Source organism: Takifugu flavidus, chromosome 8, assembly GCF_003711565.1.
Source record: "Takifugu flavidus isolate HTHZ2018 chromosome 8, ASM371156v2, whole genome shotgun sequence".
Lineage (NCBI taxonomy): Eukaryota > Metazoa > Chordata > Actinopteri > Tetraodontiformes > Tetraodontidae > Takifugu > Takifugu flavidus.
Window position 1 is genome coordinate 5,713,100 of NC_079527.1, and position 12,884 is coordinate 5,725,983.

Sequence of the window (12,884 nt, forward strand, 5' to 3'; positions counted from 1 at the left end):
GAAAATAATTTAAACAATAAACCAATTGTGTACGAGGAAACGTTTTTTCCTGTCTGGAAAATGCTGTGAATTATTTTTGCTGAAGTGAAATTCCGGGTTATTTTGAAGTTGCCATTGAAACGTTTAATTCGTCACCACAGCTGCTACAGATGATGAAGACATCCCAGAACTGTCCCGCTGTCTGCCTGAGGGAGCTGGGCTGGTGATGCTGGGGATGCTGGTGATGCTGGGGAGCCTCTTTAAAGAGACGGATGCAGACAACGCCCATCCCTGACGGGCCGCTAGGGGGCGCTGTGGCGGGCGTAGCTGACCCATCGGCAGGCTTCTCCCTCACTGTCCTTCCCGCAGCATCTCACCTTCAGCCGGCCAGACGCAGGACAGCCGTCGCAACCAAAGAAGCGACCACAGCAGAGACGCACGGGCTCAAACGGAGGGAGCGATAACACCACCGGGGCTGCTTGTTTTGATGATGTAGGCTGGCTCTCATCGGGTTTGCGTCTCGTTTAGTCCGCCTCACTGCGACGAAAAAAAACCCCACCACCACCACCACCATCCTGCTGCGTAGGAACGACTCCCAGGCTTTCTATCTCCCCTCCTGGGCTAAACCATCGAAACTATCTACCTTCCTCAGAGTCTGTGCGGACTGCTCGTGAGTCGTTTATTTGGACCGTCTGTTCAGGCCCCGCTCGGAAGTGATTCGCCTCCAGCCTCCTTCGGCAGCATCTTTCCTCCCCACAGAAGCAGCATCCTTCCTCCTCTCTGCGCAATGGCCGACGTCCCAGCTGAGTGCAACATAAAAGTGCTGTGTCGCTTTCGCCCTCTCAACCAGTCGGAGGTGGTGCGCGGAGATCTGTTTCTCCCCAAATTCCAAGGAGACGACAGCGTCGTTGTCGGGGTGAGTAACGCTCGATTGTGCGTCCAGGCCCCTCATCAATAAACCATCGCTCGGGATGGGCCCCGGGCCAGGGCTGCACCCGCACCACACAGAATAACGCACATTTGAACCCGAGTCAGTGATTTGTCTGTAACGGGACAGACGGCAAACATGCGCGCACGGAGGCCTCATGCAGGACAAGTGCGCAAACAGGCCTGTTTTTGCGCCTCTTGATTCAGATACATCTTCTGGATGCCAAGTCCTATTGTTGTTATTCTAACCATGTTTTCTAAATTCTTAATCTCATTCTTAGTGCTGCACAGTTTATTATAACTGTATTTTCCTCACTGATACTGATAACTCATTATTTTTATTATTATTATTATTATTATTATTATATTATTATTATTATTATTATTATTATTATTATTATTATTTGGAGCCCATTGAAAGGTGTTCATGATGGTGGCATCATGATGTCACCTTTGTAGCAGACATTGAGAGCAATGCCCATATAATGTTGTGTCTGTCCTCAGATTTAAAAAAACAACAACAAGTCACCTAAAATATTTCTGGGAAAATGAGTTGTTTTTTTCGAGCCATTTTGTTGGGAACCCAGCTCCTTCTTTGAGCTGAATTATTGAACAATTTCTGTGCTTCATGGCTACATTTCAGATTATCTTTCAGACTCTCTCTAGCTTCTTTGCCCAAACCTGAACTTGTGTGAGGTTTTCTGATTGTGGTGCTGCCTGTGAGATATCTGATACCTGAGGAAAGGCTAAAGAGAAGCGATCAATGCTGAAACCTTCCCCAGCCATGATGGAAACATCTTGTCCTTCCCCTCTCCCCTCTCACCGTGACAGGGGAGAAATCCGTGTCACCCGACTGCTGACAGAGTGGGTCGATGCTACCCGGCGAACTCACGCGACACCGACTGTCCCGATTCCTCTCGTCTCTGTTTTCATCTGTCTTTTTTCTACATTCGCCAGAGTTTTCATTCTCTTCCTGCTGCTCGAGCGCGACTCCTGGTCTTATCTGTCCTCCCATCACTTCCCGTTCCTCCTCCCTCTCTCCTGGACTGATTGTCTCTTGGATGAATCAGTTTCTTTGTGCTCCCAGATGTGCCTCATGCTGAGGCGGATGTTTAGCAGCCGCACTCTCCTCAACCTTTCATGTGGGACGTTCGGGGTTTTGATTAACTGGATTAACCAGGGCTGACTCACCCCTCCGTGTGTCACAGAAGGACATATTTCTGTTTTTGTAGATCTCAGTGGTCTAAAGTACAATATGGGGATTTAGCTTGTACAATTTAAGGCTAAGGTGATTCCAGATAAATGACAAAACCTGTGGGGTTTTTGTTGGTTTGCCTTGTAGTGTCCAATTTCGTAGAAATTAAGTGGAACTGAAGCATCTGATGGGGATGATGTCATTTTTAGCTTGATGATGATGAGAGATGGCTCCGAGCACTGTGGACCCCCGACCTATGATAATAACGAGAGTAAGGAATACACACAGATATAAGGAAAGAGAATAAAGGTATCCATGTAATCAGACTGAGGTGTGACTCTGCTCCTGAATTCAAAATAATCAGTCATAAATCAAGTTTTTTCTGCTCCAACAGACCAATTTAAAGTCCTTGTGTCTGTCTTCGATCTTATTGATGAGCACAGTTGCACTCGTTTGTGTTATTTTCCTATCAGCTTGAAATGCTTAAACGACTGCAGCATCCTGACCCATGATGTCTGTGCTCTCCACAGGGGAAGACCTTTTCCTTTGATCGCGTGTTTCCCACCAACACCACCCAGGAACAGGTGTACAACACCTGTGCCAAGCAGATCGTGAAAGGTAGGCCGGAGCCAGGCGGTGAACGCCTCACACGTGGATGACGTGCAGTGGTTTTACGTCCTCTCCTGTCCTCCTCACAGATGTCCTGTATGGATATAATGGCACTATCTTCGCATATGGACAAACCTCCTCCGGGAAGACTCACACTATGGAGGCACAGATAGAGTTTTTACTATATTATTAGTATCCTTAGGTTCTTTTAAATGCATTTCTTCTGTTTCCTGACAGCGATCGCCGTCCTCCTCCCATTTGTAACTGTGAGTTTCCGTTTCAGGGCAAGCTGCACGACCCTCACCAGATGGGCATCATCCCTCGCATCGCTGAGGACATTTTCAACCACATCTTTGCAATGGACGAAAACCTGGAATTCCACATCAAGGTGGTGTTTTTGTCCCTTTTTGTGTCTGTATGTGTGTGTCTAAACAGAACTAACACTCATATTGTATCGTGGGGTTTCCAGGTTTCATATTTTGAAATCTATATGGATAAAATCCGTGACCTCCTGGATGGTGAGTGGCCAGCGGCAGCATCTGAATCTCCCGCATGTGTCCTGTAAATATTCCACACGTTGTTTTAAATCTCTTTGTCCTCCTCAGTGACAAAGACCAACCTGTCCGTCCATGAAGATAAGAACAGGGTGCCGTTTGTTAAGGTTAGTTTGATAAATATTTGTCAGTAGCAGCGTCATATTAGCCTCTTCTAACATCATCTGGCTCTTCTTGTGCTCAGGGCTGCACCGAGCGTTTTGTGTCCAGCCCAGAGGAGGTTATGGATGTGATCGATGAGGGCAAATCCAACCGCCATGTTGCTGTTACCAGTGAGTGTTTATCTCCTGCTGAAACACGGTTTTTGCGGTACATATGGAGTGTTTTTATTTTATTTTATTTTTTAAGTAAATCTACTGTAGATTGTCTTTGGTGCCTCAGTTGCACTCAGAGCTCATTACTCTCGCGTGATGTGACGGCTGATGCAGCCTGTTGTTGGCTCAAGTTATGTAATATTTCCGGGGGCTGCAATATTAAAGCCCCAGTACTCGTTATTACAAGAAGATTCGCTGTCAAAGAAACAAAATGGAGCAACGTCTCTGCCAGATGAAAAGTGGCTTTAGTGGCTATGAGAAACAGTCCTCCCTCTTTGCCTGCAACACCTTCAAAGTTAATAAACAGCAGCTCAGTTCTGCAGGATTACAGTTGAAAATTCACCATCAGTGTAATGAGAAACCGCTGAGGGTGACATATACATCATGTGGCCCTCTTTACTTCGGTGCAGTGTATTGATTTTGTGACAGAAGAAACTCGTCTCACTTTCACTAAAAGGCTTCATCTAGATGCTTTTCAGTGTCAATCCATCGTTTCTTGCCTGAATATATCAGTGGTTTCATCAGACTTTCATCATTTCCACAAATCAAAACAGACCATTATGGACAAACTGAAATTGTTCTATTATGATATTCATTCATCGAGTTGCCTCCAGGGGACATTTTATTCCATACATTATGAGCTGCGGACATTAATGGGTCCTGTTCATTCCCTGCTTCACTTCTTAATCACATTTAGCAAAATGACAAAAGCCTGCTGAGATTGATGTTTTCATTTAACTGGTGTTTTACACATTAGTGCGAAATAACAAATACTGGAGTGTATTTATGAGCATTTAGGGCACAGACAGCTGAAATGGAATAAGAGGTTAGTTGCGGTTTTATGCAGCATAACTCAAAAGTCTTGCACACATGTTTTCTTATAGATGTAAAATACTTTATATTAAAACAACGCCTGACTGCGACAGGGGACGAGATCAAATTTGCAGTTTTGTGTGGTCTCCATTGTTTTACATTGTTTTCTAGTTGAGTTCTGATGACTCACAGTGCTCAGAGTTGATGACGGTCTAATGGACCAACACTCTGCAGACACTGAGACGGTGTCCTCAGATACCATCTGCAGAGAAACCTGAACTTACCGTATGTAAGGAGAGCAGCCGACAATTGGATTAGTGTTGTTTATTCCAATAATACTGTAATATCCCTCTGCTGCATTAGCATCCCAGGTTGGTTGTGCAGAAATATGTGGGCAGTTACACACACGGCAACATAAATACTCATTTTCTCACATAACAAAAGCAGGAGTGACCTGTGTTTAACCTTCTAAAGAGTTGCCTTCTGTTTTGTGCAGACATGAATGAGCACAGTTCCCGCAGCCACAGCATCTTTCTGATTAACATCAAGCAGGAACATGTGGAAACGGAGCAGAAACTGAGTGGGAAACTGTACCTGGTGGATCTGGCTGGCAGCGAGAAGGTAAGAGCGTGTGCAGTGAACCGGTGTCTGACTCAACGCCAACCAGGAGTTTTAACTGCTTGGTGACACTGCTCAAGTCTTATTGCCCCTCTTCTTCCAGGTCAGCAAGACAGGCGCTGCTGGGGCGGTCCTGGATGAGGCAAAGAATATCAACAAGTCTCTCTCTGCTCTGGGGAATGTCATCTCTGCTTTGGCTGAGGGCACGGTTAGGGTTACCTCTATATCCTTACGAGTAAACAATGCAGAAGTAGAACATTATTAACCCCTCATCATGTTGATGCCTGTTCTCAACATTTCTTTATAGTCCCTCTTTTAATAAATACCCACATCCATCTTCTTTTTCCACTAACTGCAGTTTTTAGATGAATTTAATCTTCTTGGTGACTTGCTGCAAAACTAGACTAGAATTTTTGTCTTCTTCCTTTCCGATCCTTTTTTCTTTCCTCTCCTTTGGCAGAAGAGTCACGTGCCATACAGGGACAGCAAAATGACCCGCATCCTGCAGGACTCCCTGGGAGGGAACTGTCGCACGACCATGTTCATCTGCTGCTCTCCCTCCAGCTACAATGAAGCAGAGACCAAATCCACTCTGATGTTTGGTCAACGGTACAGATTATCCAGTCAACACATCAAAATAAAGATTTGCTGTAAATGTTCAATGTACAATTCTTTTTTTTACTCATTTCACAGCGCCAAGACCATCAGGAACACTGCCTCTATTAACCTGGAGCTGACAGCCGAGCAGTGGAAGAGGAAGTATGAGAAGGAGAAGGAGAAGAACAAGACGATGAAGGACACCATTCAGAAGCTGGAGGCTGAGCTCAATCGCTGGAGAAACGGTGAGATGCCGGCTCAGCCTGACGGCCTTCTAGTAGATGTTGATGTCATTAACGGAACTTTTCCCGTGTGTTTCTTCAGGAGAGGATGTGCCAGAGACCGAGCGCACCACATCCAACGTGGTTAACCGGATTGAGACCACGGAGCAGCGCCCAATTTTGGACAATGACACCTCCTCCATTGTTGTTCGCATTTCCGAGGAGGAGCGGCAGAAGTATGAGGAGGAGATCCGCAAGTTGTACAAGCAGCTGGATGACAAGGTGAAACAAACAGATAAAGAAAACATCCTAAACTGGTCTAAGATCATTCATCCCGTGGAAAAATGAATGTCCCGTTGGTTCAAGTGACCTATTACCTAGCAGTATAAACTCTTATATACTCTCTTGTATGGTTCCATAATTAGACATTCATATCTGGGAAACATACTCATTAATTTATGTAGCCTGGATATTAGTCATGTTGGCACTTGAGTCAGCGTCTCATTTACGCAGGATGATGAGATCAACCTCCAATGTCAGTTGGTGGAGAAGTTGAAGCAGCAGATGCTGGACCAGGATGAGGTCAGAGCACACACAGATGAACACCCAACTGTTCCCTGGGCCTCCCTGAATGGTCCCCTCCCTCTGCCTATAGCTGCTGGCCTCTTCCAGGGGAGATGGAGACAAGGTCCAGGCTGAACTGGGCAGGCTGCAGGTGGAAAGTGACTGTGCCAAGGCTGAGGTGAAGGAGGTGCTGCAGGCTCTGGAGGAGCTGGCCATCAACTATGACCAGAAGAGCCAGGAGGTGGAGGAGAAAGGCCTGCAGAATCAGCTCCTGGCTGACCAGCTCTCCCAGAAAATGGTGCGTGAGCTTAGGAATGGAGTGAATGTGAGGTAGAAAGAAATTAGTAGATGGGAGGCGGTGGAACCGATGAAGAGCACCTGTAGCAGAGCAGTAGAGTAGAAGCCTTTAATGGGAAATACTGTTGGCATTATTGAAAATAAATGGGGTAAATAATGTATATTAGATCCTTTCTCTGTGGACAGATGTGTGTTTGTTCTTCCTGCTTTAAACACTGCTTGGCTAATCTTTATCTTGTGTCTCCTCATTTTCTGGCTAACAGGCCAGTCTTATGGAGCTGGAAGCAGAGCTGTCTCGTATGCAGGAAGTAAGTGGTCAGCAGAGGAAACGCATCGCTGATGTCCTGAACGGTCTGATGAGGGACCTGAGCGAGTTTAGCGCCATTGTGGGTAATGGAGAAATCAAGTTGGTGAGTATCTAAAAGAACACTGCAATAAATATAGGAAATAACTGGAGTAACTGTAAATATTGTTCGTAACTATGTGTTGAGTCTAAAGATGACAGGACACACCTGAATATAGACCAGGTGTTGATTTCTGTGGGTGTATTGTTCGATTGCAGCCGGTGGAGATCAGTGGGGCAATTGAAGAGGAGTTCACTGTGGCGCGTCTCTACATCAGCAAGATCAAGTCGGAGGTGAAGAGCATGGTGAAGCGCTGCCGCCAGCTGGAGAACATGCAGCTGGAGTGCCACCGTAAGATGGAGGAGACCGGGCGGGAGCTCTCCTCCTGCCAGCTTCTCATCTCTCAGGTGGGAGGGTCGTAAGAGAAGCAAAAAGGAGGAAACCTTGAGCAGCAATGTTCGCCACAGCTTTGAATCTTTATGGCCTTTTGCGTGTTTTGATGCAGCATGAAGCCAAGATCCGCTCTTTGACTGAATACATGCAGAGTATGGAGCAGAAGAAGAGACTGCTGGAGGAGAGTCATGACTCACTGAGCGAAGAGTTGGCCAAGCTGCAAGATCAGGGTAACACGCAGGAAAAGAATCCACCTTTTCAAAATATTCAATACAAGATGGTGGCTCTCTTGCCAATGCTTTCTTTCCTCTATTCTCCCGCCAGATAATTCACTGCAAGAATATAAGGATGGTGAAAAGGGTGAGACTGAGGATGGAAACGTGAAGGTAAGAGACTCAGAGGTTGTGTTCAAATGCTTCATCATATCTGAGCAGTATGTGGACTTCATAATCGTGGTCACAAATAGCAAATCTTTGGCTTTGGGTTTCCTTCGCATTTTCCCGGCTGTGGTCGCAGGTTTGCTCGTTTCTCTTTCAGAAGGTCATTCGCCTGCAGGGTGAATCTCCCCGCGGCCTTCATCATAAGCAGTTGGCCCGACTTCGCGACGAGATCAATGAGAAACAGAGGATCATCGATGAGCTCACCGAGTGCGTGACCAGCTAAGTCTTAATGTTATCTCTGATCATATTGAAGGGCCACGTGCCACTATCATTTACGCCTTACATGACAAGAGTATTTTTGCATTCACTTATTTTGCTGTGCACCAAACATCTTTCTGAACAGTCGTAACTCTAAGCTGGAGCTGGAGCTGGCACAGGTCCGCGCTGACTTTGAGCGCCTGAAGAGTCAGGACAACACCAAGAGTGAGCGCCTGGAGGAGCTCTCGTAAGTGTCCAGATGTCAAAAGATCCCATGCAGAGAGCGTACACGGCTCACTATCTTACAAGATTCTGTTTGTCAGTTTTTTCTCTGGTTTTCTACACAGTGAATTCACTACTTTGTAATCTGACTGTTTATTCTGCGTCTGTTTCCGGGCAGATTCCTGCATGAGCGCCATGAGCAGACTAAACAGGACTTGAAGGGTCTGGAGGAGACTGTTGTTAGTAAAACATCCAGCCACACATACAGAACCCTCTCACCCCCTTTCCTCTGTACAGCCCTCATGATCCTCTTCCCCTCATCTGTTTGTTTTCCAGGCCCGCGAACTCCAGACCCTCCACAACCTGCGCAAGCTGTTCGTTCAAGACCTCACGTCGCGGGTTAAAAAAGTACGTGGAAATCAGGATGCTCTTCAGAAACCCTTATGTTGGCCCTGTTAGCTCTTATCCTTGCTTGCTTGCTACTACGGGAGTGAACCTCCTCTTTCTGCATCTTCTGTGCAGAGTTCCGAAATGGAACCTGATGATAGCGGGGGGTCTTGCACCCAGAAGCAGAAGATTTCCTTTCTTGAAAATAACCTGGACCAACTTACAAAGGTTCACAAACAGGTGAGTTACGCCCAGAAAAGGCTCACCTGCTGGAACATCTTCACGTATCTCCCCCTGTCCTCCTGCTTCGCTCCTGTGGGCGAGTTTACACATATATTCAAAATTTCCCCTCCCAGTTGGTTCGTGACAATGCAGATCTGCGTTGTGAGCTTCCAAAGCTGGAGAAACGGCTTCGGTCTACTGCTGAGAGAGTTAAGGCCTTGGAGACTGCACTGAGGGATGCCAAAGAAGGCGCCATGATGGACCGCCGACGCTACCAGCAGGAGGTTGACCGCATCAAGGAAGCAATGAGAGCGAAGAATGCCATGAGACGCCCTCATGCAGCACAGATTGGTAATAGGTCTCCTTCCTGGGTGACAACGTGCCTGTTGCTAGCTTACCTCACACTACGCTATCATCCCGACAGCGAAGCCAGTGAGACCAAAGCAACTGCCTGTCTGCTCTCCCACCAACCCCTTCTACACTTACATCCGCGCCACCGAGCACGGCAACACCTACAGCAACACCCTCTTCCAAGGCCACATGACACAGGCAAAACCCGCCATCGTCAACAGCAATGAAAATTCTGTCCAGAGCAACACGTAAGTTTGTATTTCCCCCCCGGCTGCAAGGTTAAAGTCAGCTTGGTTGATAACAGCTGCCTTTTGTGGTGTGTTCCAGAGTTTCCACAGCTCTGGGCTACAGAGCAGGTAGATATAATGGAGACATACTGGAGTCTTACCCTCTCAATATCGACAACGGTAAACGCAAGAACACGCAACTTTCGTGGACTGGTATTTCCAGTTTCCCTTTGAAAGTTGTCTGGTCCTCGTGTAATGTGTTACACCTGTGTCTCATTGGCTTCCATCCTGAGAACACACAGTCACTCTCAGGAACACGGTGTTACTTTCTTGTATATTGATGTGCATAATTAGGATTATTTATTAATCTAACCAATTTTTTCCCCCTCAAAAGGCAACAACGTCAGTGAAACGAGAGACATCAACGACAACAGGTACGAATGTCTGAAATTAAATGGTTCATGTTGACTGTATCTGGGTTGTTTGACTGTCAGTGGACACACTATTGATGGATGCGTGTGCATTGGTTGAACGTGTTTTAGTTGTGTGAAACAAAAGGAGCATTGACTCATTTTTCATGTCACTTTTGAGCGACGGGTTGTTAAATAATGATGATGCGTTTTGTTGTGGACTGAATTTGTGTCTGTGGATTGACAGAAGCGATGTTCACTGTGGCAGTGAGATGGATGATTCAAACAGGCACTTCATCGTTCAGCAGGAAACCGCTGCCAGTTAATGCCATGGTACAGCAACAAACAGACCTGCATGCATATTCAAGTAAAAACCGACAGTAATGCAAACGTATCGAGTTATATTCGCTAATATGGTTTTTGCTGCATTTCTGTTATCTTGTTGTATATTCAGAACCAGTTATCAGCACAGGCTGAGATCCAACATCTGATGTTCACACACCTCCTGTTCATTCATAAGCATTCACTTCTGTCTTTCTCTGCTGTCTCCCTTCAGATGATGACCAAACACTGTACCCATTCAAAGACCCCCCATCCCTACACACACACACACACACACACACACACACACACACACACACACACTCATATCCCCCTCCTTCCATCTGCATGCAGCCCGGCTTCTTGTCCCTCTACTGCATCACCGATGAAGATGACAACTTCCTGTATCTCCTTTAGTCTTTTAACTCGACGAAGCCCCTCCTGCCTCACTGGTGATGCGCTCCTGCCCTTCAGGTTTGGGTTCCACTCTGTTCCAGTTCTGTCATCACAGGATTTCAATCAAATGCATAACTTTCACTTTCAAACGTACCGATTCATAAGCCAGTCGAATTCCTGAATACTGCATATTTTTTGCTCCGATCACCATTGAAGTGGTTGAACTGTAACTGGGCTCCATGCCTGACTATTTAGTACACACACTGTAAATAATAGTGCTGTATACTCCAGTAGAGCTAGAGTTGACCGGCAACTGGTTGTTTGATCGCACACGGTGCGGCATTCCCTGCACATATCTTCTTAAGTGCATCATGTGGATGGCATACTGTAGGCATGACCCCTTTTCTGTGACATAAATAAGAGTATGGCAGCCTGCAACAGAAGACCCAGCCTCTGCATGTACTGTATATGGCTAAGCGGGTTAGCTTTCGTATCTTTGCATGTGTCCTGACTCCAGTCGGGAACTAATATGCTGAAAGGAAGGCATCTGATCACTTTTGCAGATGTCAGACCCACAGAGAAGAGCTGGTTTCCTTTAATCCCGGGGCTGTTGTCAGCGCTATAGGGATTTTTTAACTGCTTTGATACTCAGCTGTATGATGCTAGTGTAAACTTCTGAAATTTCTGCCCACACCCAATTAAGGTGGTTGCTTCCCCGCATCGATGCACTGTGTGAGTCTTCATATCGAGCCTTAACTAGAGCTGGTTTTGTCATGATCAACCTAAAACATGCATACATTTGTAACTTCTACCTCTAGAGCAATTAAACACATTTGATAGTTAGATCTTGCAGCTGTATATAAGCAGCTGGTCTTAGAATTTAGTTAGAAAGATGCAGCGTTAGCCAGCCAATAGCTTTAAGCAAATTTCCATATTTTTCATAGAAGGCGCACCTGAATGACATGCGTGGACATTTTCTCCATCACGCCACAGGACCAGAGCTGGAGTTAAAAACACAGCCAGTAAAGGCTTTTTGTTTCCATAGAGAATCGTAAACTTGCTAGTATACAGGTTTTACTCTTTCCTATTCATTAGATGCAGATTGTTCAAACTAGGACCGACGTTCTTGATCTCGATCCAACGATCCGAAAGCCTGCTAAAAGCGTGTTTTCCCACATGAGTCGCCAGCTGAGCAGCCACCAGTCTGGGATCATGTCAGGAAACAACTTTTCATGCCGTGCTGTGAGTATTCTGTGAGAGATCCTGACCAGCCAATCAGGACAGCTGAAAGCAGCACGTCTTGAGGGTAACGTAGAGCAACGAGTACTGAGATAAATCAAAGGATGTTGGATTAAAAACGCAAGAAGGTCTCACATCAACAACAACTTTCAAGAAAACAAAAGAGAGTTCATTTAAAGGTTTAGTGTTCACTGCTTTAACTACATTCAAACCATAAATCTTTGATCAGACAATCTAATCATCTGATCCTTCAGATTTGACGTCAAATCCTATCCCTGACTCATCCGCTGTGTTTGACACTCTTGCTGACATCAACAACATCTCAGGGCTTAACAATGACAGTCACAGCCACCACTGCTGTTTTCCTGACAGACTAAAAAAACAAACACCGATAAACAACCAGAAGAGCGTGTGTTTTTGAACGTAGCATAGCAAATATACCAGTAGATAAGTCAAATATTAATCAATGAACATAAAACATATCGCACCCCCATTTCAGTACATGACACTCCTGGTCAGAACCTACTGTAGTAAGTATCCAAGAGGAGCCTTTATTCGACATCATGTTAACGTGAAGGAGGGGAAATGTGTCATATATTGTTACCTGCTATTCCACTGTCTAATTTCCCAAATATCTAAAATACATGTGCTATATATTGTTAATCTTGTAAGTAAAATAGTGTGACATGGCATAGTAATGAAAAAGAAACATAGCCACATGCTGATTTTGTTCAGAAAAAAAATGTCTGTTTTATTTATTTATGTTCTCCTGTTCTGTAGCTTTTGACATGGGTGTGTGAAGAGCCACCATGAAAACTTTCTGTACATATAGACTCATCACTATGCTGTATTGTTTGTGAACATTGTGTTGTAGCCCAATAAACTTGTAGAAAGGAGACCGAGTTGAGTCGTTTTAGTGTGAAGGAGTCGTTGAAGGAAAGAGAGAATCCTGAGAGTTGCTCCGCCTTGTGGACAGAATGAGGTACTGAGAGTAAATAAACATTGAGATCTCTTTCATACAGTATTTTCTATCAGAAACAGTGGTG

General features: G+C 45.5%; 1 protein-coding gene across 4 annotated transcripts; it reads left to right on the top strand.

The window, feature by feature from the left end:
• Positions 1-228: 228 nt before the first annotated feature.
• kif5aa (kinesin family member 5A, a) lies at positions 229-12,734 on the top strand. Of its 4 annotated transcripts, none has more exons than XM_057041779.1 (29): positions 229-895; positions 2,632-2,719; positions 2,800-2,873; positions 2,994-3,098; positions 3,180-3,228; positions 3,316-3,371; positions 3,449-3,536; positions 4,888-5,012; positions 5,113-5,217; positions 5,470-5,618; positions 5,703-5,851; positions 5,931-6,109; positions 6,341-6,409; positions 6,483-6,689; positions 6,952-7,098; positions 7,251-7,439; positions 7,538-7,655; positions 7,750-7,811; positions 7,963-8,072; positions 8,209-8,310; positions 8,464-8,524; positions 8,622-8,693; positions 8,808-8,912; positions 9,029-9,245; positions 9,319-9,493; positions 9,573-9,601; positions 9,867-9,906; positions 10,130-10,249; positions 10,439-12,734. In XM_057041779.1, the coding sequence occupies exons 1-28, from the start codon at positions 767-769 to the stop codon at positions 10,206-10,208; spliced, it is 3,078 nt and encodes a 1,025-aa protein (XP_056897759.1). In that variant the 5' UTR covers positions 229-766; the 3' UTR covers positions 10,209-10,249; positions 10,439-12,734. The 4 variants fall into 4 exon arrangements, with proteins under 4 accessions (XP_056897759.1, XP_056897758.1, XP_056897757.1 ...); XM_057041778.1 differs by having other exon boundaries at positions 230-895; positions 10,130-10,215; XM_057041777.1 differs by having other exon boundaries at positions 232-895; positions 9,573-9,652.
• Positions 12,735-12,884: the final 150 nt, after the last annotated feature.

Bases quoted from the DNA above. Each gene is read 5' to 3' on its own strand.
- kif5aa (XM_057041777.1), top strand. From the start codon at position 767: ATGGCCGACGTCCCAGCTGAGTGCAACATAAAAGTGCTGTGTCGCTTT. The intron at 3,099-3,179 runs GTGGTGTTTTTG...TGGGGTTTCCAG, and splicing joins ACCTGGAATTCCACATCAAG to GTTTCATATTTTGAAATCTA. The intron at 8,525-8,621 runs GTTAGTAAAACA...TTTGTTTTCCAG, and splicing joins AGGGTCTGGAGGAGACTGTT to GCCCGCGAACTCCAGACCCT.